Source organism: Carassius gibelio, chromosome A13 (assembly GCF_023724105.1).
Source record: "Carassius gibelio isolate Cgi1373 ecotype wild population from Czech Republic chromosome A13, carGib1.2-hapl.c, whole genome shotgun sequence".
NCBI lineage: Eukaryota > Metazoa > Chordata > Actinopteri > Cypriniformes > Cyprinidae > Carassius > Carassius gibelio.
In genome coordinates this window covers 27,158,937-27,186,357 of record NC_068383.1, presented here as the reverse complement: position 1 = coordinate 27,186,357, position 27,421 = coordinate 27,158,937, and the positions used below count along the sequence as shown (strand labels likewise).

The 27,421-nt window shown below is 41.8% G+C and overlaps 1 protein-coding gene across 1 annotated transcript in view; it reads left to right on the top strand.

Moving 5' to 3' along the window:
* The first annotated feature begins 208 nt into the window (after positions 1 to 208).
* The window catches only part of LOC128026729 (orexin receptor type 2-like), a 69,857-nt gene continuing 42,644 nt past the window's right edge, over positions 209 to 27,421 (top strand). The window contains exons 1-2 of the mRNA XM_052613997.1: positions 209 to 425; positions 26,329 to 26,507. Of these exons, the coding sequence (XP_052469957.1) occupies positions 209 to 425; positions 26,329 to 26,507 (396 nt within the window). The remainder of the gene's footprint in view (positions 426 to 26,328; positions 26,508 to 27,421) is intronic.

Below are 27,421 nucleotides of genomic sequence, written 5' to 3'. Positions count from 1 at the left end.
TGATGGATTCTGTAGGTAGGCTACATACTCTGACTTCAAAACGCTTCACTGTCTTGCCAACTAATTGGATATATGCTGCGAGGTCCACAGCGCGTCACGACGCAATCCAACTCACATTTTTATCCTCCTTCTCTTACGCTTTCTCCGCTCACTCGCGCGGTGTCAGTCATCCGCGATGCTGGAGAGAGAGCTCGTGTCCGCGCGAAACATGTCTGGGATCACCGCTAATGAAGCTTGTAATGACTGTTTAACATCAGCGCAGCATCCGAACTCCACGGACATTTACTCCCATTCGCATATTGATGAAGACGATGAACTTCTCAAGTACATCTGGAGGGAATATTTGCATCCTAAACAATACGAATGGGTGCTCATAGTTGGATATATCATGGTTTTCCTCGTCTCTCTGGTCGGAAACACATTGGGTAAGTTTGAAACGCAAAAGTAGTAACTTAGATTTTTTTTCTTTCAGCAATGCTTTGAAATGTTTTTACAGTTCACAGGTTTGTCCATGATGTTTTGCAGATGAGATCATATTCATAAAGTATTAAAGAAAACATATTGATCCTCTCTGCTTAAAAAAAAAAAAAAAAAAAAAAATATCCATTATACATATAACTAGTTCAGATGTTTAAAGTCATTAATACTACAAATAAATTTTAATTGAGATGCCCTTATTCATTTTGATTATTTGCAGTTTCTGATCATTTTAGATTTAAGAATATTAGCATTTTCAAACTATGGACCATGAATGCATCTACAATTTTACCAAAATGTCATGCCTTCAGAGAGAGAGAGAGAGAGAGAGAGAGAGAGAGAGAGAGAGAGAGAGAGAGAGAGAGAGAGAGTGTTTTTTTTTTTTTTTTTGGCATTTTTCATGTGCTATTCTCTTCAAATGTGCGATTTTTGTTTTATTTATCTTTTTCATTATTTTCTCTCAATTAAACAGAATTGCAGTCTACCTTAATCAATGATTTTTGGAGCTGTTGTCCAACAAACAGGACAGTTGGAAACTATACAGTTCACTGTTTTGCACACACACACACACACACACACACACACACACAAACACACACACACAACAAAATAATAAATAAGTAAACAATTATTTACTCACCCTCATGTTGACTGTGTAGCAACAATGAGTTTTACAGAATAATTAACTCAAATGATATATAGGGAATTTGAATAATTAATCAGGAATATGATTAATTTATATCTCAGATGACAGTTACATTAAATTTGATTGATTATGAAAAATAGCTCAATTGCCTATACCAATAAATAATCACAGGGCACTGTAACTTACCCATTAATATGTCAATATTCCATTCTTCATACCAATTATTGTGATATCTCTTACTGTAAATTACTGCAAATCAAACAGTGGTATGTCCAGCAAACCACTGTTGACCTATCAATTTTCAATAAAGTTATCACGCCTTATAATTCAAGGAAAAGTATTCTCTGGCCATGAAAATATTATCCTATCCTTATGATAAATTTAGTTTCTAAATTTAGAGCTTGTAGCTATAGATCAGACATCTCAGTGACTCGTAATGTAAGTGGGGTGGAGTCCAAGCCAATCGTCAGTATATGGGTTTTTAATAATTAAACTAGTAATACATCAAACTACAAATCACAAAGAGTAAATATGCGTACGACAATACAAACAGTAAGCTTTATGCAAGACATAACGGAATCCAAATAAAAGAGAGAGAGAGAGAGAGAGAGAGAGAGAGAGAGAGAGAGAGAAAATAGAATGAGATCACATAAGGAGCTCAGGTATGGAAATCATAGTCAGTAACTTTTGGAAGCCAACAACGATCAGATCATAACAACACTTTAAAGCAGCATTTAAATCTCCATAGAGAAAGTGATACTTGCAAAGTGTCCAATGTGAGCGTGGCGTGAGATCGGCGTCGAGCTTGTGAGCTTTGCGCGCTTTTCCTTTTGAAAACAGCGGGCGTGTGCTGGAGGCCATGTGACGCGCGTGCACTCTGCGCTGGATCTTGGCGTGAGCGTGGAGCACGTGGTCCTTTGTTCTGTCCTCGCGCGGTATTTGAAAGGTTCAACAAAATATGTTCCAGAATTCGTCTTCCTTGTGTGGAGAGGCGAATAGTCGAATAAACTTAGTAAAGAAAAGAAACAACAAAAACGAAAGCTTCCATAGGAGCCATTAAAATGGCTTTTTCTCTCAGCCCCTGTGCTGAGGGGGGCTTGCGCTATGAGCGCGGCCTAAGGCCGTGCGGAAGCAACGTTGGTCGATACAGGAGGGAAGGGAGTCAGCCTAAGAAGAGAGAGGGCGGACCTTGTTCGGTCGTTCTTATGGCTTGAAATGGTTCAAACCCCTTTTTCGCATAAACAGCCAATGAAAGTCCGAGATCTGAAGCGGAGGGAAAAGTTCCTTTGTCTCTGTGGAGACAACCCCCCTGGAGATCTAGGGCTTGTCCAAATTCCAGGGATTATTCTAGCAAGTTTGTAATTCAGATTACATACATTTTTCATTACTTTGCTCTAGATAAATGGGTCTGTCAGAGCATGACGATCACAAAGATACTAAACATAATATATATATGATCAAAACATGAAGTTACATTCAAATGCAGAATTACACATATTTAAAGATTTGATTAACACATGATAACACTGCAGATAGTCCCAATTTATATGGGAAATTTCTAATGCACCGCTAAATCAATAACATACACATTAAGACTACATTTGAGTACATTTTACCATTCTTTTGTAAGGATTAGGTTTCCTGTCCTGTGTGGTCGTAAAGTTTTACGACCTGCAGGGGTGGGGGTTGCAGGAACATGGCTCTCTTTGAGAAAGTTGAAGTGAGGAGAGACATTTCCTAAAGTATAAGCTAGCAACTTATACTCTTCACATAACAAGAATTAACCATTTTATGCAATACATAAACATATTTAAAATACATATTAATAAGGACTTACAAAAGTAAGGAACTTTACGAAAGGTTTCTTTTTGTGTATGTTGGAATGTGGTTGGTTTAGTGTCTCCTTTGAGGCTCCCCCGGGCATCGTAAATTAATTTAAGTCCAGCCAGGCTGGCGCCAGGCCAGGCAATTAGTGCAAAATGGGTTTCATTTTTTTATGCCTGAATTTAACCCATGAATCGATGATCTGCATATCTGTTACACCTCCCCCTTTACGTCAGATGAAGTCCCTGTGTGGACATCATCGGACGGCAATCATCAGGATGGGCAGATGACAAGTGAATCGTGATGGTCATGTAGCAGGTGGGTCATGATGGCAGGTGGTTCCTGAAGCTGAGGATTCAGCTTGATGAGGTTCGGTGTTGTCTTTGACTTGGCGTCCCTTTTCCGGGGATTCCATCTGAGACCTCCAGCCACAGTTGTCGTGAGTTTGGCTGTAGAGGTTTGCATCTCGTTGAGTATCCTGTATAGGATGAAGGTCACGCCAAGAGTCAGGGCGGGACCAATGACGGTGGAGATGCACTGTGCAGTGTCGGCAGCAGTCCAGGCTCGGACCGCAGATGACGGGTTCAGAACGGGCTCTCGAGGCTGTGCTTGGAGGGCTGTGTCGACAGGAGTAATGTCAATGTGTTGTGTGGTAACTTTCAGTACTTGGTCAAGCAGGTTGGCACGGGTGGCAGTGTCATGCTGGTCGTAGGTCAGCGTAGCTGAGCGCACAGGAGTGTTGACGAGCCATCTGTTACCCGCACTCTCTGCTTGCGTTTCTGTGACTTGTGTACGAGGCTTGGCTTCGGCAGGGCAGCGCGTATCGCTGACCCAGGGTTGCAGCTCGCAGATTCCTTCAGAGTTGTGTCTGAGGAAGGGTTTGCTAAGGCAGAGATAATGAATGTCTTTGGACAAAGCACACATGTGCATGTTTGGGGCCAGGTACAGCTGTGTGTCGCTGTCGTGGTAGGCCACCACATTGGGAATGTGTGTTTTGGTGTGGGTGTTGCTTTTCCACATCCTGACACTGACAATGTCTTTAGGTCTGTAGACTTGGCTTGACTCGCTGATGGGTTGGTTCAGGAGCACGTTCACTTCTCTCTGTTTGGGGTTGACGTGCCGTAGGAAGGCGCTATCCAGAGAGTTGGCCAGGTGTATTTGTTGCAGGTCAGCTGGCATGGTGATGGCGTAAGACGGCACAGTTAACACAAGGCTTAAGGGTATCATGTACAGTGGGGTTTTACTCGTGGTTAGGCTGTCATTGGAGGAGCTAACCTCCCACAGCATGTCTGTTGTTAACGCTGTAAACAGCTGAGTCTGGGTAAAGTCCTTCTGGAAGACAGTAAACAGTGGTTTCAAGGAGTTTACGGTCTGGTTCACTGCATTGACACTGGACATAACAATGTTAAACATTCTGGCGGCAGCAGCGGCTCTAAGCAAAGCTCCCGGGAACTGTTTGGAGCGGTGGTGGTGTCCACTTAACTCCATTTGTGTAACAGTCACTTTCTCATGTTGGCTGAACATGTGTTTTACATCGGCCTCAGTGTGAGTGAGGGAGTCCTCTCTCCATCAGAACCTTGTACAGCTGTATTCGGTTACAGTGCTGGGGTAGTGTGCCCTGTCATCGGTAGTCAGGAGTCTCAGCGGTTTTCTCAGTGGCAGCTGTCCTCTCTTTGGCTGACAGCACGGCACGGCAAACCACAGCAGCATCCTGGTACAGATAATAGGGAGAGAGAGAGAGAAAGGGGAGAAAGAAACAAACAAGGCCTGTCTTTGGTTGGACAGGACAGTCTCTTTGCTTCGTGGGCGGCGACTGGGTTTAGCTCGCCCTCGCCCATGTTTTGCCACATCTTGCTGCTGGTATGACGCTTGCTTCAGTGTTTTGTCAGTGGCTCTGGTGCTGCGTGGTGCAGCACATGCTGCGTCATGGAAATATATTGGCATTATCCCCCTTTTGCTCCGTGGCATTACAAGCCCTGGCATTGTGATGTCAGACGGTGCACAACCCACAATATTGTTCTGTGCACGCAGCATTGTTTGTGTATCATGCAGTGGTCTGGGGCTTTGGTTGCCAGTGACAGTAGACTGGTTGCCAGGGTGGATGGAGGGGTCTGAGAGGGGGTAAAGCAAAGTCATTATCGAGTTTTCAGAAGCACGCATATCCGGTATGTTGGTCTGTGTAGACAACGGAGCCAGCGTAAGCGATTCTGATGTAGGCAGGTTAGCTAGTAAAGTTCTTATGCTGTGTGTAATCACTTCAACCTTGAATGTGGGTGGGTGGGTTGGGAGTGACCACAGAATGTTGTTTAGTGTGCCAGTTTTGGCAAGGGTGTCAGTGTGATCTTTAAAGTCCTTGTCTAGACTTGGTAACTTCGAGTGTCCTTTTGCCTTCTTCCAGTACCCGATCACATTGTGTGTTTTTGTGATGTTATCACCTTGCTGGAACAGGTGTTTGTGTTTGACATGCTTGTTGTTTGCAAGTGTGAGTCCGAGTTCTACACATTCAGGTGAGGGTTGGAAGAAACCCAGCGTGTGGTGTAAGGTTTGATCACATTGCAGGTTGAGCCGAACAGAGACCCCTTTGGTGTAAGCTGGTACCACCGTACCCTGTTTGTTGACTAAGGTACAGAGGCATGAACTTGAGCCTGTCGTTAGGGCGTTGTACTCATGGCTGGCTGCTGGGGTTCCCGTGACCTCTGTGACCTGACCGTCTGGCTCTGTGGGAGTTCCCGTAACCTCTGCGACCTGACAGTCTGGCTCTAGCAACCTGTGTGGCTGGAGAGAAAAAGGTTCTCGCACTTGAGCAAAGTCTTTTAGCTGTTTGAAGTTCAGAAAAGGGTCAAAGTGTTCTAGCAGGCCTTTGTCGATGAACAATGTATGAGTGTTCATTGGTGGGACATACATGGGATGTATTAGACTCATCGGAACGATTGTCAGGTGAATGGAAACAACCTGTTCAAACTGGATGTCATTCTGTCTGTACACCTGTACATTCAGTTCATAGTTTTGAGGTGTAAGAGTTCGATCTTGTCTCTTAGCTTCAAATTGGAGTCTTTTGAAAAGGTGAGATGAGATCACCGTCAGGTTTGATCCTGTGTCGATCAGGTCTTTCCTGTTGACTCCTTTTCGGCCCACCCCCTTTTTGATAAGGCTGCCCAGGAATGTTGGCATCAGGACAGGTGTGACGATCGGTGGGTGGTGAGGACCGGTCTTGTGTAGCTCGCTGCGAAGGCAGGTAGTCAAAACAGCATTTTCTGGTACCTTGTGTTTGTGGTACCTGGTGTGAGGACCTGTGCTGTCTCGTTCAGGGTGTGCAGCTGTTGACTGTGGAGCTTGGGTGTTGTTGTCACTTTGTGCTGTAACAGTTAGCTCTGTGGTCTGTGGATGACGGGCAGTGTTCTGGGTGCTTGGCTCATCTTCCTTGTGAGTTTTCATGTGAAGAAGCACTTTCAGCACCCTCAAGATCTCTGCTGTCTCAGACGTGGCTGCACTGTGTTGCCCTCTGCTGGCTTGGAACGGTATTGACTCTCTGTAAAAATGTCTGTGACTGTGGTGTTGTAGGGCGCCATCTAGGGTTAACTCCAAGCAGTGCTCAGAGACAGAGACTTTGGGTTTTTTCACAGTCTTTTCACAAATAGTCTTTTGCTTGGTGCAAGCTTTGTGGGCTTAGTTCCATAACTCTTGTGTAGTCCTGTTATGGGGACACGCTGGGACTCTGAGATGAAAACTCCAACTGGCATGTAGGTTTGGGAGGAACAGAGTTTTTAAGTTGAAATCCTGTTCCATACCTGGTTCGTTGCATGCTCCGAAGTAGGTGTTTCGTAGCTGACTACAGAAAGTCTGTGGGTTTTCAAATCGGCCCTGTTTGAGGTCCATAGCAATAAGGAGCCCATGGTCTGAGTTTGGATCAGAGAATTCAAGAATCAAAGTCTGTAGCAGTTGCTGGTAGTACGCTTTGACAATCTCTGGTTGACGATCCAGAAAGCAATGCACATTACGGCTGGACGTGATTTTTAACAGGTACAATGTGTTCACATCTGTCACGTTGGCGACAGTTTGCAAATGAAAGTCAATGGCTTGTAAAGAAGCATGAACGTCATGTCCTCCTGCAGGATCTGGATTGAATGTAGAGATGCTTCTGGCTAGCTTGTGAAGTTCTCTGTGAGCAGTGCAGGGTTTAGTGACATGCGTTCTCTGGAAGGGTTCTGTCCCCTCCGTTGTTGACAGATGTTCTTGTAAGCTGGCTGGTGATTTCCTTAGAAGGGAGTTTACACCCCCTTTTCCAGCTCTGGGTTCTTGGCTGAAAGGGTTGGAGTGGCGGCCCGGGAGAAATTTTGTGGTGTGCGTTTCTCCGATCCAGCCACTCTGTAATCTGTGAGATTGTCTCAGTTCGGTGTGAACAGTGTCAAGTTCATCTTGGAGCTCATCTCTCTGCAGAGTAAGCTTGTTGAATTTAGCTTGGGCCGCTTGCAAGTGTGTTTTGCAGGCCCAGGTTTTATAGTCTCTTTCTTCCAGTTCAGTCTCTGCTCTTTTTAGGAGAGCGTCGCCTTGCTGGAGTTTTTTGTTGAGTTCTTTTCTGGCTTCTCTCTCCAGCTGTTCTCTTTGATCTGTGTCGAGGCGAAGATCTTGCAGGGCATTGTGAAGTCTTTAAACTCCTTTCTGTAGCTCTGGATCTGTGTCGTCCTCTTTCTCGCGCTGGTTCTGGGTCTCGAGGAGAAGCTGATCAAGATGACTCTGGGTTGGGGCCTGGTCCTTCCAGGCCTCCTCCGCAATGTTGCTCCGTTCACTGAGCCGTGCCTGGGCGACGAGAATGTGAACTAGGCTTCCGAAGATCCTGGCGAGTTCTCTGTAGTAGTCGCTTTGGTTTGGATCGCGTGCCATCAGTTCATCTAGCTCGGTGTCTAGTTGCTCTGGGTGCTGCAGGTTACTGGCGTCCTTGGGCAGGAAGGGGGTCGTCACTGCTTTCAACCATGTCGAGAGGTGGCCCCCGTGGACTGCTGGACTGGATGCCTGGAACATCCTGATTCTCTGTCGGCGAGAGAAGCACAGCACACACACACAAAAAGACCAATGCAAGTACGTTCTACGTTTAACGAGCTATATTCATACGGGCTGTGCCGTTTATGAGAATTTTGGGGCTGACTGATGCAAACAGTCAGACAGTTAAGTAGCCAATTAACTTGGGTCAACGAAGGACCTGAAATGGAGATTTGACAGGCAGTAGCCTAGCGGGTCGTGTGATGACACCGGCTGCTGGTGGTCGCTCTACTATTTAACTTCGTTGGTGGCTCCCAGGTTACTGTCTCTATGTGAAATGAAAGAAACAAATCACAACAGAACAGAGGGTAGAAAAAGATCAAAGTGAAACACAACACTTGAAATGAGATGAAAACAATAGAAACACAATGTGTTAGTGGGAATAAGGAGGCCTAAGCCTACTGCTAGGTTTTAAGATAGGGCCAACAGGTGAGTGGGCTATCTGGGTAGGAAACCTAGAAATATGGTGTGGCTTAAAGAAGCAAAAGGGTCAGAACACTTAAAATATATCCGGGGGAATATCTAATATTCTGTGGCTTATAATAAGTGGATAGGTTTTATCACTTTTGGTTCACCTGGTTGAATTGAAGTCATTCAGGTGGGAACCAGTGGCTTGGTCAACCTCCCCGGTGCTCCCCAAACACTGAACCGCAGTGTCCCCGGTCCTCCGTTACTCTGGCGTGGCGCCGTCTCGAACGGCTTGTGACTTTTAGCACAGCCTTTGGAGTGCCAAAATTGCTGATGTCTCTTGAGACAAGAGGAACCGAGTTTCACTCGCAGCCAGTATAGGTAACACCGGTCGGGCAGCCTTGCTCACTGGAAACCTGAGATGACTGTCCAATCACCGAGGGAGTTCTACAATCAAATACACAAAGGATGAACAAAGGAAACTTAAAGTTAATTAAGGTTTGGTTTGTTTAACATCAATTGAGTAACTATATACAGTATTGTTCAAAATAATAGCAGTACAATGTGACTAACCAGAATAATCAAGGTTTTTAGTATATTTTTTATTGCTACGTGGCAAACAAGTTACCCTTAGGTTCAGTAGATTGTCAGAAAACAAACAAGACCCAGCATTCATGATATGCACGCTCTTAAGGCTGTGCGATTGGGCAATTAGTTGAAAGGGGTGTGTTCAAAAAAATAGCAGTGTCTACCTTTGACTGTACAAACTTAAAACTATTTTGTACAAACATTTTTTTTTTTCTAGGATTTAGCAATCCTGTGAATCACTAAACTAATATTTAGTTGTATGACCACAGTTTTTTAAAACTGCTTGACATCTGGGTGGCATGGAGTCAACCAACTTGTGGCACCTCTCAGCTGTTATTCCACTCCATGATTCTTTAACAACATTCCACAATTCATTCACATTTCTTGGTTTTGCTTCAGAAACAGCATTTTTGATATCACCCCACAAGTTCTCAATTGGATTAAGGTCTGGAGATTGGGCTGGCCACTCCATAACATTCATTTTGTTGGTTTGGAACCAAGACTTTGCCGTTTACTAGTGTGTTTTGGGTCATTGTCTTGTTGAAACAACCATTTCAAGGGCATGTCCTCTTCAGCATAGGGCAACATGACCTCTTCAAGTATTTTAAGATATGCAAACTGATCCATGATCACTGGTATGCGATAAATAGGCCCAACACCATAGTAGGAGAAACATGCCCATATCATGATGCTTGCACCTCCATGCTTCACTGTCTTCACTGTGTACTGTGGCTTGAATTCAGAGTTTGGGGGTCGTCTCACAAACTGCCTGTGGCCCTTGGACCCAAAAAGAACAATTTTACTCTCATCAGTCCACAAAATGTTCCTCCATTTCTCTTTAGGCCAGTTGATGTGTTCTTTGGCAAATTGTAACCTCTTCTGCACATGCCTTTTTTTTAACAGAGGGACTTTGCGGGGGATTCTTGAAAATAGATTAGCTTCACACAGACGTCTTCTAACTGTCACAGTACTTACAGGTAACTCCAGACTGTCTTTGATCATCCTGGAGGTGATCATTGGCTGAGCCTTTGCCATTCTGGTTATTCTTCTATCCATTTTGATGGTTGTCTTCCGTTTTCTTCCACGTCTCTCTGGTTTTGCTCTCCATTTTAAGGCATTGGAGATCATTTTAGCTGAACAGCCTATCATTTTTTGCACCTCTTTATAGGTTTTCCCCTCTCTAATCAACTTTTTAATCAAAGTACGCTGTTCTTCTGAACAATGTCTTGAACGACCCATTTTCCTCAGCTTTCAAATGCATGTTCAACAAGTGTTGGCTTCATCCTTAAATAGGGGCCACCTGATTCACACCTGTTTCTTCACAAAATTGATGACCTCAGTGATTGAATGCCACACTGCTATTTTTTTGAACACACCCCTTTCAACTAATTCAACTAATTGCCCAATTGCACAGCCTTAAGAGCGTGCATATCATGAATGCTGGGTCTCATTTGTTTTCTGAGAATCTACTGAACCTACTGGTAACTTGTTTGCCACGTAGCAATAAAAAAATATACGAAAAACCTTGATTATTCTGGTTAGTCACATTGTACTGCTATTATTTTGAACAATACTGTATGTAGAGAGGAGAGGTAACAGCTTTACCTAATAATAATAAAACAAAACAAAGGAATTATGATAATAATGGTAATTATCAAAATAACCTAGGTCAAAAGAGAGAAGAAAAATAATAAACATCAAATTAAAAGACAGGAATGAAACAAGGGAGAAGGAGTAGCTGGTTTTCACCACAAGGGGGGGAAGTACTGCTTCTCTGTCTTTAACCTGCTGAGCAGAAAACTTAATTCAAATTAAAAATTCAAAACTGGTTTAAATCAAAATTTAAAATAAGCATGTATGAATTAAAAGGAAAATCTGAATAATATCCTATAATAATCATTGATAGCTTGTATGTTATCATTAATGATCATGAAATTAATCAAACAGGGTGAGATTAATCAAAAAGGGTAAAAGTGGACATGCAATTCAAACAGAATGGAAAAGACAGAGGTCTGTTAGTCGATTTAACAGGAGACTGCCACTAGATGGCTTACCTTCTAAGTGGGTCAAACCGTAGTTGACCTGACACATCTAGATTTCCACTATTAACAATTACATTTTAATTCAAATCATGTTTGAAACAAACTCAAAGTAAATGTAAACAGTCAAAGGCAGGGAACATTCTTTTGTTTCCCTGTAATAATATTCGCATGAGCAAAGCTGTAAATGCAAATATTTATCGAGAATTTAGACATCTAATTCAAATACATCAAGGGAAAAGATTAGCAATTAGAGCGCATTATCTGAAACGGCCACGGGATGGCAACTTTGCACTCATGCAAGCTGGAATCAGAAAGCAGGGCGTACCCTGAAATTTCTAACCCACACGTTCCCTCTGGTGTTTAGATAGCGGAATTACAATTTCAATATGACTTAGAAATTATCTGATCGTTTGTCAGGCTGATTTTCTGCATCAAAAATCACAAGTAACAAACCAAAGGTTTTAATCTCTGAGGTGCTATATTAACATAGGATGAAGGAAGGATCCGTTCACTTCCAAAACACAAATGTAACAAAAACAGGAATTTTCCAACTGTTGACTCCAATAAACATTTATCAAAATAGCACTTATGATTTAAATGTTTTAGGTTTAAAAATCGGGTAGCTAAGCCAATTTTAGACCAGGAGTTTTTATCGTTTTATTTTTGAATATTACTGTGGTTTACCATGAATTCAATAATGATATTTAATAAGCAAGGCCTTTTTAACTGAATCAGAGGAACATCGCTCATGTTCAGATTTACATGTTGCAACTAATAAAAGATTTATTTATCTTTTAATTATTCATATTAAAATGTTCTCACTGTAAAAAGATTTTGGTCTTTCTTAACAGGATACTTTTAACATTATACTGCAGTTTACTTTCATTAAAAATAACAGTGACTATACTGTTAAGTTTCTACAAATATCTAGCGCGCTGACTGACCAGCTTTTTGCCTCAGTCAGTTGAGTGAGTTCGCGTCTTGCGACTTATCTCACAAGTAACGTTACATAATTTCATAGCGCACGTGCAGAAATTATTAAAAACCATATACACAGATTGATTGCTCACAAAACGAAGTTTGAAATGCCCGCGTTATCTCCACCAATTCTGTAGCAACAATGAGTTTTACAGAATAATTAACTCAAATGATATATAGGGAATTTGAATAATTAATCAGGAATATGATTAATTTATATATCAGATGACAGTTACATTAAATTTGATTTATTATGAAAAATAGCTCAATTGCCTATACCAATAAATAATCACAGGGCACTGTAACTTACCCATTAATATGTCAATATTCCATTCTTCATACCAATTATTGTGATATCTCTTACTGTAAATTACTGCAAATCAAACAGTGGTATGTCCAGCAAACCACTGTTGACCTATCAATTTTCAATAAAGTTATCACGCCTTATAATTCAAGGAAAAGTATTCTCTGGCCATGAAAATATTATCCTATCCTTATGATAAATTTAGTTTCTAAATTTAGAGCTTGTAGCTATAGATCAGACATCTCAGTGACTCGTAATGTAAGTGGGGTGGAGTCCAAGCCAATCGTCAGTATATGGGTTTTTAATAATTAAACTAGTAATACATCAAACTACAAATCACACAGAGTAAATATGCGTACGACAATACAAACAAATAGAATGAGATCACATAAGGAGCTCAGGTATGGAAATCATAGTCAGTAACTTTTGGAAGCCAACAACGATCAGATCATAACAACACTTTAAAGCAGCATTTAAATCTCCATAGAGAAAGTGATACTTGCAAAGTGTCCAATGTGAGCGTGGCGTGAGATCGGCGTCGAGCTTGTGAGCTTTGCGCGCTGTTCCTTTTGAAAACAGCGGGCGTGTGCCGGAGGCCATGTGATGCGCGTGCACGCTGCGCTGGATCTTGGCGTGAGCGTGGAGCACGTGGTCCTTTGTTCTGTCCTCGCGCGGTATTTGAAAGGTTCAACAAACAATGTTCCAGAATTCGTCTTCCTTGTGTGGAGAGGCGAATAGTCGAATAAACTTAGTAAAGAAAAGAAACAACAAAAACGAAAGCTTCCATAGGAGCCATTAAAATGGCTTTTTCTCTCAGCCCCTGTGCTGAGGGGGGCTTGCGCTATGAGCGCGGCCTAAGGCCGTGCGGAAGCAACGTTGGTCGATGCAGGAGGGAAGGGAGTCAGCGTGAGAAGAGAGAGGGCGGACCTTGTTCGGTCGTTCTTATGGCTTGAAATGGTTCACGCCCCTTTTTCGCGTAAACAGCCAATGAAAGTCTGCGATCTGAAGCGGAGGGAAAAGTTCCTTTGTCTCTGTGGAGACAACCCCCCTGGAGATCTAGGGCTTGTCCAAATTCCAGGGATTACTCTAGCAAGTTTGTAATTCAGATTACATACATTTTTCATTACTTTGCTCTAGATAAATGGGTCTTTCAGAGCATGACGATCACAAAGATACTAAACATAATATATATATGATCAAAACATGAAGTTACATTCAAATGCAGAATTACACATATTTAAAGATTTGATTAACACATGATAACACTGCAGATAGTCCCAATTTATATGGGAAATTTCTAATGCACCGCAAAATCAATAACATACACATTAAGACTACATTTGAGTACATTTCACCATTCTTTTGTAAGGATTAGGTTTCCTCTCCTGTGTGGTCGTAAAGTTTTACGACCTGCAGGGGTGGGGGTTGCAGGAACATGGCTCTCTTTGAGAAAGTTGAAGTGAGGAGAGACATTTCCTAAAGTATAAGCTAGCAACTTATACTCTTCACATAACAAAAATTAACCATTTTATGCAATCCATAAACATATTTAAAATACATATTAATAAGGACTTACAAAAGTAAGGAACTTTACGAAAGGTTTCTTTTTGTGTATGTTGGAATGTGGTTGTTTTAGTGTCTCCTTTGAGGCTCCCCCGGGCATCGTAAATTAATCTAAGTCCAGCCAGGCTGGCGCCAGGCCAGGCAATTAGTGCAAAATGGGTTTCATTTTTTTATGCCTGAATTTAACCCATGAATCGATGATCTGCATATCTGTTACAACTGAAACTTGCTATTTCTTTTCTGTTGAACAATATATATATATATATATATATATATATATATATATATATATATATATATATATATATATATATATATATATATATATATATATATATATATATATTCATTAATCATTAGATTGAGTGCCCATGAACTTCAGTAGAGAGCACTCAAATCAGGACAATTCCACATCTACCACCAGATGTCACTCGGACTCTAGCACCTCGCATCTGTTGCACCACACCCTAACTACATTTCCCATGAGTCACTGCATCACAATCACCCTGCCACACCTGCACATCATTCCTCAGCCAATCTCCTTGCCACACCTGCACCTCATTTACACACACATATAAGCAGGACACTCACTCTCTGTGAAGTCTTGTTTAGCCAGTCTGACATTTCCGAGCGTTTTCCTTGTGTTTGTTCTCTCTGTACCTGACCTTTGGATTGTTTATACCGACTCTGATTCTCTGCTGCCTGCCCCCGACATCTGCTTGTTTCTGTTATCGATTCTGGTTATCCCTATATACCTGACGCCGTTGCTGATCATTGCCTGTCTGACCATTTTCATCATTAAAAGTTCTGCACATGGATCCGAACCTCTCGGTCTCATCATTACAGAAGACTTCGCCAAACCAGGATCCAGCAGCTTTATTGAACCCCAGACCAGGTGTGGAGCCAGCTAAAAGTTCATGCAACCCTGTAGAGGTGCTATGCTCCATTTTTCAAGATGCCAGACCAATTGAGCTCTTTGTGGAGGAATTCCTTCAGTATAGTCACCTTTTGCCTGGGGATGTGGATCTGGTAAAGGACTGTTTCTGGAGTGGTCTTGATACTAAGATAAGCTTGAGTTTACCAGAGGAAGACCCTAGCTGGACCCTGGGACAGTTTATTGACTTTGTATTGAGGTTTTGTGGCTCTCCCTTTACAGTTGAGGAGGTCACTTCTCCAAGGTATCCAGCTCCTATCTGTTCGGTGATCTCTGTACCAGCGCCGCTGCGCAAGATGGCCGCCAGCCCAGCGCCACTGCGCAAGATGGCCATCAACTCAGCGCCGCTGCACAAGAAGGCAGCCTCAGTCGACTTTCCGGAGTCAAGTCAGGTCTCCTCTAACACCCAAGAGTCAAGTGAAGCAACAGTTAAACTTCTTGATTCTAGTCAGGTCACCGTTGATCAGGTCCCTGTTGATTTTCCGCAGTCTAGTCAGGTCACCACTGATCATCCAGAGTCAGGTCAAGTCTCCACTGACCGTCCAGAACAAGGTCAGGTCACCATTAACGTCCAAGAGTCAAGTGAAACAACAGTTAAACTTCATGAGTCGAGTCAGGTCCTTGTTGATTTCCTAGAATCTAGTCAGGTCACCATTGATCATCTAGAGTCAGGTCAAGTCTCCACTGACCATCCAGAACAAGGTCAGGTCACCATTAACGCCCAAGAGTCAAGTGAAACAACAGTTAAACTTCATGAGTCAAGTCAGGTCCCTGTTGATTTCCCAGAATCTAGTCAGGTCACCATTGATCAGGTCCCTGTTGATTTCCCAGAGTCTAGTCAGGTCACCGTTGATCAGGTCACTGTAGACCACCCAGAGTCAGGTCAATTCTTCGCTGAATCTCCAGAGTCAGGGTTAGTTACCATTGACCTTCCAGAGTTAGGGCTAGTTCCTGTTGACCTTCCAGAGTCGAGTCAGGCTACTGTTGACCATCCAGAGTCGAGTCACGTTCCAGTTGATTCCCCAGAATCAAGTCAGATTCCTGTTGACCTTCCAGAGTTGAGTCAGGTTCCGGTTGACCCTCCAGAGTAGAGTCAGGTGCTCATGGACCTTCCAGGAACCCAGGGCCAGTCACCGTCGTCCTTCCAGGAACCCAGGGCCAGTCACCGTCATCCTTCCAGGAACCCAGGGCCAGTCACCGTCGATCGTCCAGGAACCCAGGGCCAGTCACCACGGATCTACCAGAGCCTCGTCACACACATACAAGCAGCACACTCACTCTCTGTGAAGTCTTGTTTAGCCAGTCTGACATTTCCGAGCGTTTCCCTTGTGTTTGTTCTCTCTGTACCTGACCTTTTGGATTGTTTACCATTTACCTGTCTGACCATTCTCATCTTCTGCACATGGATCCAAACCTCTCGGTCTCATCATTTTATATATATATATATATATATATTCCTATTATTAATTTATTCCTATTAATTTATTAGTTTGTGTGTGTGACAAAAATGACAACAAAAAAAAAACACCAAAAGGCACCATAACCAAAGCCCAACACTAAATGCTGGTTAAAATTCAAGGTTAAGGTCTTCTAAAGATGTGTGATTTATTTTCTCTTTTTCTTTTTGGAGAGACTGAAAGTCATTATTTGGTGGTTGCCTAATATTTCCCTTCACTGGAGTTCTCAAATCATGTATTGTGATTTAAAACGTCGTAACCTAGTTCCTCGAGGGAATGAGACACTGCGTCGAAAACGCTTTCGGGAACGTGTTTAGCGCTAGCGAATATCATATCTAATCTGTCTTCTAGAAAAGAGTGACATCACAGGCGGGGTGACGTAAGCAAACAGGAAGCTATAAAGGCATGAGCCACGCAGCTGGCTTCAGCTTCGAGTACCAGCAAGCGCCGGCAGGGGTGCCGGGGGTATGGCATCGAGACGCAGCGTCTCGTTCCCTCGAGGAACTAGGGTTACATACATAACCTAGAGACGTTTCTCTTCAGGAACTCGAGCTGCGTTGAAAACTCTTTGGGTAAAGAGTTCCAACGGTGCCAGACTACCAAACCCCTGCCTAGTGTTTGTCCGAAGAGCACAGCATAGGACGAGAGGACTGAAGTGCCTAGAGTGACTGGCATGTCTAAGCCATAGAATCTTGAAAAAGTAGAAGCATGGACACACCTACTAGAAAGGCCTTGGAGGCCACCATACCCCGTGTAGAGTGAGCCTCAGTTCCTGACAGCAGGGGAGGACCAGAGGACTCAAAGTGGTGTTGATAGTCTCAACTATCCAACGACTAATAGTCTGCTGAGAAGCAGGAAAACCCCTCTTGGGGGGACCGCAGCATACAAGAAATTGGTCATTTTTTCTCCACAGGGCAGTTCTGAGCTGGACACACACAATTTAGCTTCTCTTGGTCGGGCTCCCGAAAGGGTGGAGGACAGAAGGCCTGCAAGCACTACAGGTAGTGGTGTGATAGAGGGCTCCTTAGGAACATATCCCGCTCGAGGGTATATGATCACGTTGGTCAGGTGCCAGGTGCAAAATCAAGATAGGTAGGGGCCACTGAGAGGGCCTGTAAATCTGCTACTCTCCTCAGAGAGGTAATGGCCAACAAAAAGGCGGTTTTAAGAGTCAGATGTCTGTCTGAGATTTCTTGAATCAGTTTGAATGGAGATTTGCAAAGAGCTTCTAACACCACACCCAAGTCCCAGGCGGGAACACGGGACCGTACTGGAGGTCTCCGCCTCAGTGTACTGCGGAGGAAACGTGTAACTAAGGGGTGTTTTCCCAGAGACTGGCCATCGAGAAGGGCGTGGTAGGCCGCAATGGCCGCCACGTAAACCTTCAGCGTGGAGTGGGTCAAACCTGCAGAGAGCCTGGCCTGTAGAACTCCAGAACTGTACCAGCTGGGCAGTTTGCTGGGTCTAGCTGGTAGTCTCTGCACCATGAGGTGAAGAGTTTCCACCTCAGGGCGTACAGTTTCCTCGTCGAGGGAACTCTGGATTGGAGAAGGGTCTCACCAACCTCGGTTGAGAGGTCAGCTGCTAATAGTTGTGCCCACTCAGGGGCCACACCCACAGATTCCACAACTCTGGGCGAGGGGGAATTATCGTGCCCTGCACCTGTGAAGGTAGGTCTGTCCTGAGCTGTCGAGGAGTGAGACCAGGTCTGCGAACCATACTCGGCCCGGCCAGAACGGGGCTGCTAATAACAGATGGACCCCATACTCTCACCAGAACTCCCGGGAGCAGAGCAGTAGGGGGAAAGGCGTACAGATGAAGCCTTGGCCAGGTCTGTACCATAGTGTCCAGTCCCAGAGGAGCTGGATGAACTAGAGAGAACCAAAGGGGACATTGAGATGTCTCTTGAGTCGCAAAAAGGTCTACTTGAGCCCTGCCCAATAACTCTCCATATCGGTTTCACCACCTCCGGGTGAAGCCTCCATTGACTTGGCCTCGGCCCCTGCCTCGACAGTATGTCTACTCCCTTGTTTAATTTCCCAGGAATATATACTGCTCTTAATGAGAGGAGTTTGCCCTGGGACCAGACAAGGATCTGGTGCGCCAGCTTGTACAAGGGGCGCGAACGCAGACCTCTCTGGTGGTTGATGTAAGAGACCACCCATGTGTTGTCGGTGCACACCAACACATGGTGACCCCTTAGGTCTGAAAGGAAGTGCTTCAGTGCACGATAAACTGCTAAGGGAATCAGTCGGGTTCCCTCTGGTGTAAGATGATGTAATACACGCGTTGCCTCGGCAACACGTGAGCCGCTTAGTCACACAAACAATATTAATCTCCTCGGAGATAAGTAGCTGCAGCTGCAAGTTCACAGAGGGGGAAGGAACCGCTGTGCGTGCTTCAGAACCTTGAGAATGAACTCTAAATCTAGGGAATATGGGTGGAGATAGGCAGAACCGTCTTCGCCCCATCCTTAGATATGCGAGAACCACAGTCAGCCCCCTTATTTTTCTCCCGAGAGCTGACTGCGTGAGCTGCGCTCCTCATTAATGCTGCTCGTTATACAGTTAGGCATAATATGCTTGTGAAACTGAAGTTTGTGCAACTGCGAGCTCATCGACGGCCAACGTTTCAATCTCCTCAGAGAAAAAAAAGTGGTGCGTCACGGCCGTCACTCGGGGGGAAGGACCGCAACACTCAGGCTTCAAAACCGGGAGATCGGGCAGATCTGTTGGGTGAGGTAGGCGATAAGGTAATATATGTAGCAAACATTCTTCAAAATTTCTTCCCTTGTTTTAAGCCAGGCCCTGACACTTCTCAGATGAAACAGTTCTACTCAGCCATCATTGAGTCTTTGTTCATTGAGTACTGTGTACTTCAATAACTGTCTGGTTTGGTTCAGCAACAAAATCAGACATCAGAAGACCTCAGAGAACTGTTTGGACTGCCGAAAGGATTATTGGTTGATTTTTTTTGTCTGTGTGTTGTTGCCTCTGTGTACTGGAAGCTTATGTCACTAAAATAAATTCCTTGTATGTGCAAGCATACTTGGCAATAAAGCTCTTTCTGATTCTGATTCTGATTCTGATTCTGAAACCACACAAAGATGAGGCATAATGGCTAAACAGTCCATTTAGATATGTATGTGTGCATGTATATTTTTAATGGATTGATTTATTAATTCAAACAAACATACAATAGAATAAAGAGAAAAATATAATAAATGCATGTCCTAATTCTTAACTAATTCTTAATTCACTAGGCGTGTTTTGTTTTTGTTTAGTTCGCAGTTTTTTGGCACATGTCAGCATGACATCAGAGCAAGGCAGACGTAACTCGGACACTTTTCTGACCGGCATGCATCTCACGGTTATCACTGGTGATCGGTTCTGCGTAGATTTTGCTCATCTCAAACAAGCCTATAGACAGCGGCTGCAAGTTCCTCACAGCAAACCGTCAAAATAAAAGTTTATTTAAACGTGAATAAACTGTCAAAAATATATTATAATTTAGCAGTCTTAAGACTCAATGTAACAACAATGCTACTACTACTAATTAATATTAATAATTCAAAACAATAAAATTATTTTTCATGTGATAAGGATGAATATAATTGTTTTATGCCTTCATCTGATTACCAGAAAAAAAAAAAGAAAAAAAAAGTTTTTATATGGCCCTATTATATTTAATAACAATTAAACAATAAAAAAGGTTTAAAATACAAGCCTGTGGTTCTTAGTGTCTTTTATAAATTCCCCATTTGTAAACTGCTGTTTACTGTTCATTTTTTAGAAATTTCAATAGCATTTGGACTACATTCCCTGGATGTAATAAAAAAAAATATATATTAAAAAAATGAGAATTTATTCAAATCGAGAGCATGTGAAACGAAATCGAATCGAATCGAGACATCTGAATCAATACTCAGACATTTATATATATTTATATATATTGTAAAAAAAAAAGACATCCAGGCCATACCAGCAATATCCATAAAACTTTTCACCTCAGGTCAAGGATTATGCAAATCAGCAACATGTTTCCTGTAGGAAGTTTTAAGGGTATTCAAAGAGAAGAGTGCTTGTAAGGTAACATTATGCTGCAGCTCATTCCATTTGCAGGAAACAGAGAGAGAGAGAGAGAGTTCAAGCTCACTCAGAAGATATTCAGTGAATTGGGTTGTAGATGAAATGCTTTAATTGCTAGAATAAATGGCTGGGTATATAAGTAGCTGCTTTATCTAATAATGTCTAGGCAATAAACTGTTACATGTTGCTCTCCATTGATATAAAGAGGAGCATACTACAGAGATTCAAACACATTGGTGAATGCAAGCATTTGTTACAAAGCGTAATGCAGAATCCAATTTTTACGTTGCATGCATGTTAATCATATTGCCATAGTCTAACACATATGTGAAAGCTGCTTTGCACAATTTTCTTTCTGGCCCCAAATATCAGTGTCACTGATATCAAATGTTGTCGGTTGTCTTTGTGTCTTGTGACCAAATGTCACTGATGTCAAACTTAATGCAACTGTCACGGACACTCGGGGAGGAAGGAACAAGGAGATGCTGGAGAATACTTTAACTGAGACTTCAATCCAACAAGCAAAGGTTTACATACACAGGAACTGAGGGATGACATTTTACACTAGACAGGAAACAAGAACTAATTATAAATAAACATACACCAAGTTGACACACCTGAAAGCAAATTAACTAATTAATGAAACAAAGTTGGAAGAAATATTCACACAACGAGGACAGGAATAGGAAAAACCATCAGGAGCCCTTCCTGGGCTAGACAAGGAATCAGGAATCCTCCCTGGGCTTAACTGGGGGTCAGGTGCCCTTCCTGGGATAGACGAGGAATCAGGAGTCCTCCCTGGGATTAACCGGGGATCAAGAGCCCTTCCTGGGCTAAACAAATTAATCAGTAGCCTTCCCTGGGGTAAACGAGGAATCAGGAGTCCTAAATGGGCTTAACTGGGGATCAGGAGCCCTTCCTGGGCTAGATGAGGAATCAGCAGTCCTCCCTGGGCTTAACTGGGGATCAGGACCCCTTCCTGGGCTAGACAAGGAATCAGCAGTCCTCCCTGGGCTTAACTGGGGATCAGGAGCCCTTCCTGGGCTAAACAAATGAATCAGTAGCCCTCCCTGGGCTAAACGAGGAATCAGGAGTCCTACATGGGCTTAACTGGGGATCAGGGAAGCACTTACTAGATGCTTGCACTGGAGGGTGCTCTGGAGGAGCAGACACAGCAGTGCGCCTTCGAGGAGCTGGCACTGACATTGGAGTGAGCTCTGGGGCTGAAAGCCAACACTGGAGCGAGCTCTGGGCAGGAGTAAGCCATGTCTGACAGGCTTGATTTTGAAGTGACAGGCGGGCTTGACACGGGAATGGCCAGCGGGCTTGCTACATGACCAGCCGGCAGGCTAGTCTGCAGTGCGACAGGTGGGCTTGACTTTGGAATGGCTGGCAGACTTGACTTCGACGTGGACAGTGGAGGGGTCCCAGCTATGGATTGGAGGCTCTCCAGACACCAGATGACTTCCTCCTTCCAGCTGAGGTTAATGGTGTCTGTCAGCTCCGTGGGACGATGGTAAGTAATCCCGAGCCGGAACAGAGTCACAAATATTTATTTGACGGAGCTGGCGAGGGCGTGCGGCATGAATACCCTCGCATAGCTGACAGGGTCAGGGTTTGCCTGAGCCACTGTGATGGACATCGCTCGTTCTTCCATTATTTTTTAGGGTCTGCTGTTCTGTCATGGAAACTCGGGGAGGAAGGAACAAGAAGAGGCTAGAGAATACTTTAACTGAGACTTTAATCCAACAAGCAAAGGTTTACATACACAGGAGCTTAGGGATGGCATTTAACAGCAGATGGGAAACAAGGGGCAGAACTCATTATAAATACATATACACCAATGGGACACGCCTGGGAGCGGAATTAATCAAACATAGCTGGAACAAAAATTCACACTATGAGGACAAGAACAGGAGAGACCAATTAAGGAAAACGGGAACTAAACAGGAACATACACATGACAAAAACGTATCTAACTATGTCATTTTTATTTGAGAGCTGCGATGGAATACAAGATTTTATCTGAATTACCGCCTACATTTTGTAGCTTGACTGATGTGTTCACTAACACTGGATAAAAGATAACCCAAAAATGGTTACATCTAAATAAAATGGTTTTATTTAAGTCAAAAATAATATTTACTCCACTGAACCAACATATTTACATCAATATACAGACAAAAGTAAATTTTATGGGTTAAATAAGTTAGAATCAGATTTAATGTATAATGACATATTACCTTTTTTTTACAGTGTACACAAAAAGCTTAATAAAATTATTTTGTATGCAGTAGCATAGAGAAAATAACAGATTCAGTCTTCAGAATGACGTGCGTGGGTTCAGGAAGACATAATTTTCATTCTGAGATTAGCTATTCTCTTACATTTGCTTTGATATGAGATGAGTCATATCCCTATGATATAGCAGTTAAACAAATTCATATTCAATATGGACACCCTATTCTATACCATATTACAATATATCTAGGTTCTTACTTTGATAAATGCATGTGAAAGAAAAATGGTCATATCAGAAATATTTAGAGTTATTAAATTAAAATGAACATATCACATTATTCAAATGCAATCACAATGAATGGTGCTGTTTAGTGGACTTTAAAAGATATGAACTTGACAGTACAGGCCTTTTAAAGTCTTTTAAATTATTTTACCTTACATCCTGAAATGCTTTACTGCATTAAACATTTTTCACTTTGTTATTAACCTCTGAATGAACTGCTTTTATGGAAGCTAGAAATGTCATTTAATTTCAACATATTTTGTTAATCATAGATTATTATTACTGTCCAAAAACATAGATCTAACCCTAAAAGTTCTGTAGTGATGGTGACCAGTGCTTGAAGTGAATAAAATAAGTCTTTTGTTTTACACAGATGAAAGTAACATGAGGGTGAGGAAATGATGACAGCAGTATTTGACAGCAGTACATTTTCTGCATTTTAGCTCAAAATCAATGCTTTACTGTCAAGTACATATCTATGTGACCAGAATGCATTACGAGTTTGTTGCATTTGCCGTGAATTCAGTAGGCTAATATCTTTCATTATTTGTTTCTGTCCTGTTTTATTTGTTCATTTAATTACTCCAGTGGAAGGCCATATAATCCAGCAAAACATTCACAGGGAATTTGTGGGCTGGATTTGTCTAGGGACAAATTTTATCCCAGTCCAGCCCTGTATATTACTGTAGAGACACATAATTTAACACACATCTGATGAATATTAGAATATCATATTGTATTAAAGAAAAAAAATTAAGAGATAATTTGTCTAAAAAAAAAAAAAAAAATTGCAAATTTACTTATATCATATTCTCAATTCAGCAATAAAGTCAGAACTTCCAAGAGTACAAAATGTATGTGTGTTTGAACCATGAACCATGATGTTTAATTATTGGATTCAACGTGAAATCTTTTGCAGTATTCAGACATGTAAAATCCAGATCTAGTTGTAGCCATCATGGATTTTCTTCTGGCATAGACAGGTAATCTTTGATAGATGAATGTGTCAAAATTGTGTCCTGTTCTGTGTTTACTTCTACTGGTAATTCCATTCTAAATAGTGGAGCTGTTAGCAGAATGATGGGGATTGAATTACCGCTCTGAAGTTCTCTGAAGATTGAAGTTCTTCTCTTCAAGGGTTGCTTATATCATCTTATAGCAATTGTGCAATTATGCAATACTCTGACAGGTGAGAGTTCTGCCGCAAAGCTAGTGCTGAGCTTTGATAAGTGTCTTTTTTTTTTTTTTTCTTGAAGTGCAGCATTGTGCTGGAGGGGGGGGTTCATCAAACAACCAGAGCAGGGGTGGTCATGTGATGAGCACATGAAACAAGTGGAAAGACAGAAATAGAGCTAGATGTTCTACCACTGTGAGGATGCTTTGAAAATGTCCTATGTGCGGTAACAGTGCCTCTGCACTGCCGCTAAATCAAAGTGTCTTCATGCACCAACTGGAAATCCCCAAACCTCAAGTCCAGATTTTCCTGGAATGAGGATGCACTATACCAAGAATGTTAACACTGGGGGTGGGTTATGGTTTTGCATCACAGATATTGGTCATTTCACATTTCTGTCATAAAAAAATTGTCAAATATTAAATTTTTTGCCACTTCAGTCTTACCTCACACTATGAAAGAATTGCTTCGGAGTTAATTTTCTGTCTCTGTGAAAAGTAAATCCTGCCTTCTTTGATTTCCTTATTTATTAATTTTGGCATTGATGAGTTTTGGCCATTTTTAACTTAAGCTATTAATAGTTTACAGTGTTATCCATAAAGCCTGAGATGCCGAGATTCACTGACCTATGGGAATGTCCCTTAGGAATGAGGAAAGGTGGCAGCTAAACTCTCAAATATGCCAACACTAATATTGCCTGGGGCCGCAGGTTATTACATCACCCCATCTTCTGCTCTGCCCTCTAGGTTTGATTCAACAGCTGCGTCTCCATTCATTCTCAGGTTGCTTCACAAGTCCCAGTTTTGGAGACAAAGCATTCAGTTGTTTTAACTTCATAAACCTCTCTGTAGGTTCAAGGGTTTCACAAAGGAAACAGTGAAAAGAAAAAAGCCTTGAAAGACTGTTCTGATAAATAAGAAGAAAAGGAAGACTTGCCATCTATCAAACATTAAGTAAGAATGCCTTATCATGACACGCTGGAATACAGCAATTATTCAGGACTGAGTCACAATTCAGACCATTAATAATGAAAGCAGACAAATATGTGATTGTTACTGTGGGCTTTTGTGAATGACAATCTTCAACTGAATGTTGAGAAGCAATCCAGCAATAAGATATCAATATTCTTCTCATATTTCACCTATCACATGTGAAATACAGGGAGGCCACCGCTAGTCGTCACTTACAGCAAAGTGTATTTCTAAAAGGAAGACTCAGTTTTCTGTGCTTTGTTAGCCTTTTCCTATTACCTTGTATGACCCATATTGTATTATGAGTTAATTCTTTACTGTAGATGAATGCTGCGTTTCCTAATGTTTTGGTACAGTACACATTAAGTTTGCATCTGATATCGGTTTTGACACATATTGAGTAATAGCAAGTATGCGGTTCGCATCAAAACATAATAAATATGAACGTGCATGACACAAAGCAGATTTCTTTCTTTTTACAGTGACCTCTGAATTATTGATATTGTTAAGTGCCATACCAGATATTTAAATAAAATCAACATTAATCAACTGATGACACTTGGCTGCTTATCTGTGACTGTGTCAAGGAAATTATTAATCCACAGCTATTTCATTTGTGATTCTTGAGCCAGCCAGTCCCATATTTTCATTTACATTAATTTTTTGCACATATGCTTTCTAAACAAACCCATTTACAGGAATGTGCATATAGCTTCAAAACAATTACTCATCACCAGATAGAACAGCATAAAAATCAGTCTTTGATGATAGAGAATGAGTATTTTCAATCATATCTAATTTTAAAGCAATTTTCTTTAGATGTCTTCAAAACACAAACCCAATTCATGTAAATCAAGCTGTTCAAATCAAATAAAGATTCACATATTGATTAAAGTCATTGCACCTTTTTTTTAAAGTGAAATGTCCAGTGAGTGGGACATTTTTTTTAAAAGCATTTTCTCTGAAAGATTGAAGGATTTGACATTTTATTACAGTGGTTTCTACTCTTTTTGTTGAGTGTCATGACTAGTGTTTCAAAGGATTTGTGGATTTTTAGTGCTCAGTCTTGCAAATGCTTTATGTACAGGGATGTTTTTGGAGCTTAAATCTAGGTACAGTCGTGTTTTTGAGCAAATTCTGTTGTTCATCACTTTTTTTTTATTTTTTGCATTCTATTTAAAATTACACCCTAGTTGAGATCCTTCTAGTTTTCTAGTTGTGTTAGAAAAATAGGACTAATCCTGTTTTATAAAAAATACAAATAAAAATCACCTGCTTTAATAACTTAGTAAGTAAGGCATCTTTCTTTTCAGTTTGTTTTGCAGTTTGGAAAAACCATCACATGCGCACAGTGACCAACTACTTCATAGTGAACCTGTCCTTCGCAGACATCCTGGTCACAATCACATGTCTTCCTGCGAGTCTTGTGGTGGACATCACAGAAACCTGGTTCTTCGGACAGACCCTGTGCAAGATACTACCTTACTTACAGGTGAGGAAACTGACAGCATATGTACATTTAGCACTATACTTGCCCTCTCAAAATGAAGTTTCAAATGTTTTGAGATCTGTACATTTGTGAATTATGACACCTTTGATCTTGAACATCTATTACTTCTGACACATCAGTTTACCAACCTGCAGATCTTGCTGCTAGAGGCTGTGTGCGCATTTTTAAGTGAATGCTTTAGTTCCCCATCAATAAATCACATTAACAGTTTATTTTTTTTTTTATTTTTTTATTTTTTTTTGAGCTACAGATGTACTGCCATGATATGACATTCTTGTCAACATCAATAGATGAAACAAATAGAGTTCCTGAGGATGACAACATGCTCCTCTGGTAAATTTTTCAGAACACATTTACTCAACCTTCTTTTCTTGGAAGGGTCTGATGGATGGACTTTAATATTTCAGCTTTAATATGCTCTTTATAAATACCCTTTACAGTTTGAGAGCTACAAGTATCGTTTGTTTCTTCTACATTCCTGATAACCATGGTTTTCTTATATTTTCTAATATTAATGAGAGTTTTGAAGTTATCAAGACTGAGGAAGCAGCTGTGAGCCTTGGCTGCAGTTACTTCAAGTGTTGATATGTGCCTGAATAAAATCACTTGTTTTTAATCACATTCATGCCTTTTGACTCTCAAAGAAAGTCAAGTTGATTGATGCCAATATTATGTACTGTAGGATGCTTGTATCTTGCAAATGTGTGCCAGACACTTAAGCTCAAACTTCTTTGAGCAGAGGCTTAGAACAAAGGCAGAACATCACAAGTAATTCTACTTGAGCAGCACTAGAGTGTGGAAAAGTCTAATATAAATGCTATGCCAAAGCATTCAGACATTCGCCGTATAAAGCACTTCAAAAGCATATCTGTAGGAAATTGACTAATTGGCACAGA